The sequence below is a fragment of the Carlito syrichta genome, unplaced genomic scaffold (assembly GCF_000164805.1).
Source record: "Carlito syrichta isolate Samal-C Ts95f unplaced genomic scaffold, Tarsius_syrichta-2.0.1 Scaffold118177, whole genome shotgun sequence".
NCBI classification, from domain to species: Eukaryota; Metazoa; Chordata; class Mammalia; order Primates; family Tarsiidae; genus Carlito; species Carlito syrichta.
This window is the reverse complement of record NW_007062273.1, coordinates 14,467-16,825: the sequence shown is the minus strand read 5'-3', so window position 1 is coordinate 16,825 and position 2,359 is coordinate 14,467. Positions and strand designations below refer to the sequence as shown.

The 2,359-nt window shown below is 50.7% G+C and overlaps 1 protein-coding gene across 1 annotated transcript in view; it reads right to left on the bottom strand.

Annotated features, from left to right (window-relative positions):
* Positions 1-406: 406 nt before the first annotated feature.
* IGSF23 (immunoglobulin superfamily member 23) overlaps positions 407-2,359 on the bottom strand; it is a 7,029-nt gene continuing 5,076 nt past the window's right edge. Inside the window, exon 3 of the mRNA XM_008047923.1 lies at positions 407-440. Within this exon, the coding sequence (XP_008046114.1) occupies positions 407-440 (34 nt within the window). The remainder of the gene's footprint in view (positions 441-2,359) is intronic.

Below are 2,359 nucleotides of genomic sequence, written 5' to 3'. Positions count from 1 at the left end.
AAGTATTTTGATACACAGAAAATGCTGACTGATACAACTTTGGATTGCTGGAAAATCTCCTGGATCCTTATATTAAACTCTTCCTTTGTTTTCTTTTTCTTGAGCTACTTTCATGAGTTTCTTTTTCGCGTAGCCCTTCACAAAATATAGACTGCTTATTTAAGTGGTTTCCAGGGATTTGATGAGCTGGGAAGAATGGGGTGGAGCTGTCCAGAGGAGAGAAAGTCTGTCCCTGGGGCTCTCCACAAGAGGGGATCACCCCACAGACAGATGACCAGGAAGCCAAGAGGGAGGAGGCTTCCTATGGAGCCCCTGCCCAGGAATATCATGCTGTTCCCAGACCCAAGATTCCCTTCCCACCCTTTCTGGCGTCACCTCTTGGGCTGGCAGGATAGTTGCCTGTAGTTCAGCTGCATATTCGTATTCTCTGTCGGTCAGTCCTGCAGTAAAGAGATGAGAGAGAGAGAGAGAAAGAGAGAGAGAGAAAGAAAGAGAGAGCGAGCGAGAGAGAGAGAGAGAGAGAGAGAGAGAGAGAAAGAGAGAGAGAGAGAGAGAGAAAGAGAATGAATCATCATCATGGTTATGGACTGAATTGTGTCTTCCCCAAATTCATACGTGGAAGCCTTAACCCTCAATGTGACTGTGTTTGGAGATAGGTTCTTTTAAGATAATAAGGTCAGTGAGGTTAAATGGGGTCTTCAGGGTGGGGCCCTGATCTAATAGGACTCATGTCCTTACAAGAGGGTGAAGAGATGCCAGGGATGAGTACACAGAGAAAAGGCCATGTGAAGACACAGCGAGAAGGCACCATCTGCAAACCATGGAGAGAGGCTTCATGGGAAACCTGCTGATGCCTTGATCTTGGACTTCCCAGTCTCCAGAACTGTTGTGTGAGCCACTGAGGCTGTGACATTTTGTTATGGCGACTTGAGCTGACTAATAAAATCACTACCAGCCAGGCTCCGTGGCTCAGCCTGTAATCCCAGCATTTTGGGAGGCTGAGGTGAGTGGATTGCCTGAGCCCGTGGGTTCGAGACCCACCTGGGCAACTTGGCGAGACCTCATCTCTACAATAAATCAAAAATTAGCCGGGCGTGGTAGCGCGCACCTGTAGTTCCAGCTACTTGGAAGGCTGAGGCAGAAGGATCGCCGGAACCCAGCAGGTCGAGGGTGCGGTGGCCGGGAGTGTGCCACTGCACTCCAGTCTGGGTGACAGAGTGAGACTCCAACTCAAAAAAAAATCACTAAGAAACAGTCTAAAGACTGAGATTTCTTGAAGGCTTACTACAAGCCAGGAACTGTTCGCAGCACGTTCCTCCCACCATTTCATTTAATCCTCACTGCCACCCTCGGTGGTAGGTATGGCCATATCCTTGTTTTGATGGCGGAAATGGCAGTGTAGGGGCCGGGCTGGGCTCTCTCCCTCCTCTCCAGCTGTGGGCCCTGGGTCCAGTCAATGCTCTGAGGCTTTAGTTTCCTCTTGGACAAAAATGAGATCTTCCTCCTCCCACCTCCCCGGCTCTTGTGGTCATCAAATGTGATGAGGTTTATGGGGCACATGATGGGGTAGCAACAGCCGGTAACACAGTCACAGTGTTATAACAATAGCTAACACCTACAGCGTAAAATGCAAGTCAGACTTAAGTCAGACCCCATCCCTCCTCTGCTCTAGAATCTCCATGGCTTCCGTCTTGCTTCTGGCAAAAGCCAATTCCTTATGTGGCCCACGAGGCCTTACCTGTCTGGCTCACCCCCAATCTGCCCCAGTTCCCTCTCTGACTCCATGTCTTCCTTCTCATTGATTTCCTCATGCCACTCTGGCCACACTGGGCTCCTCACTGTTCCCTGAACATGCCAGGCAGTCCCACCTCAGGGCCTTTGCACATGCGGTTCCCTCTGCTAGGCCTGCCATGCCTCCAGATTCCTTCGCTCACATGTCATTTTCTCAGGGAGGCCTTCCCTGGCTTGCTGAAATGCCACCCACATGACGGGCCCCCCTTCCTGACCTAACTCCTCTCCTTAACCATCATCCTTTTCCAACATACGATCCATATTTCACTTGTTCCTCACGCCTATTTTCAGTCTCCCTGACTGGGAGGTCAGTCCTGTGAGCGCAGGGCCTTTTTGCTGTTTATTCGCACAGTACCCTTGGTGCCTGGCATGGAGTGGGCACTCGGGAGACGTGCAGAGGAAACGAATACAGCACTCATCATCTTCCAGCCCTGCTTTAAGCGCCTTAGAAATATCAGCTTGTTTCATTCTCACAATCAACCTGAGAGGTGGGTGCTACTGTTTTTTTTGAGTTGGAGTCTCACTCTGTCGCCCAGACTGGAGTGCAGTGGCTGCTCCCAGCCACCGC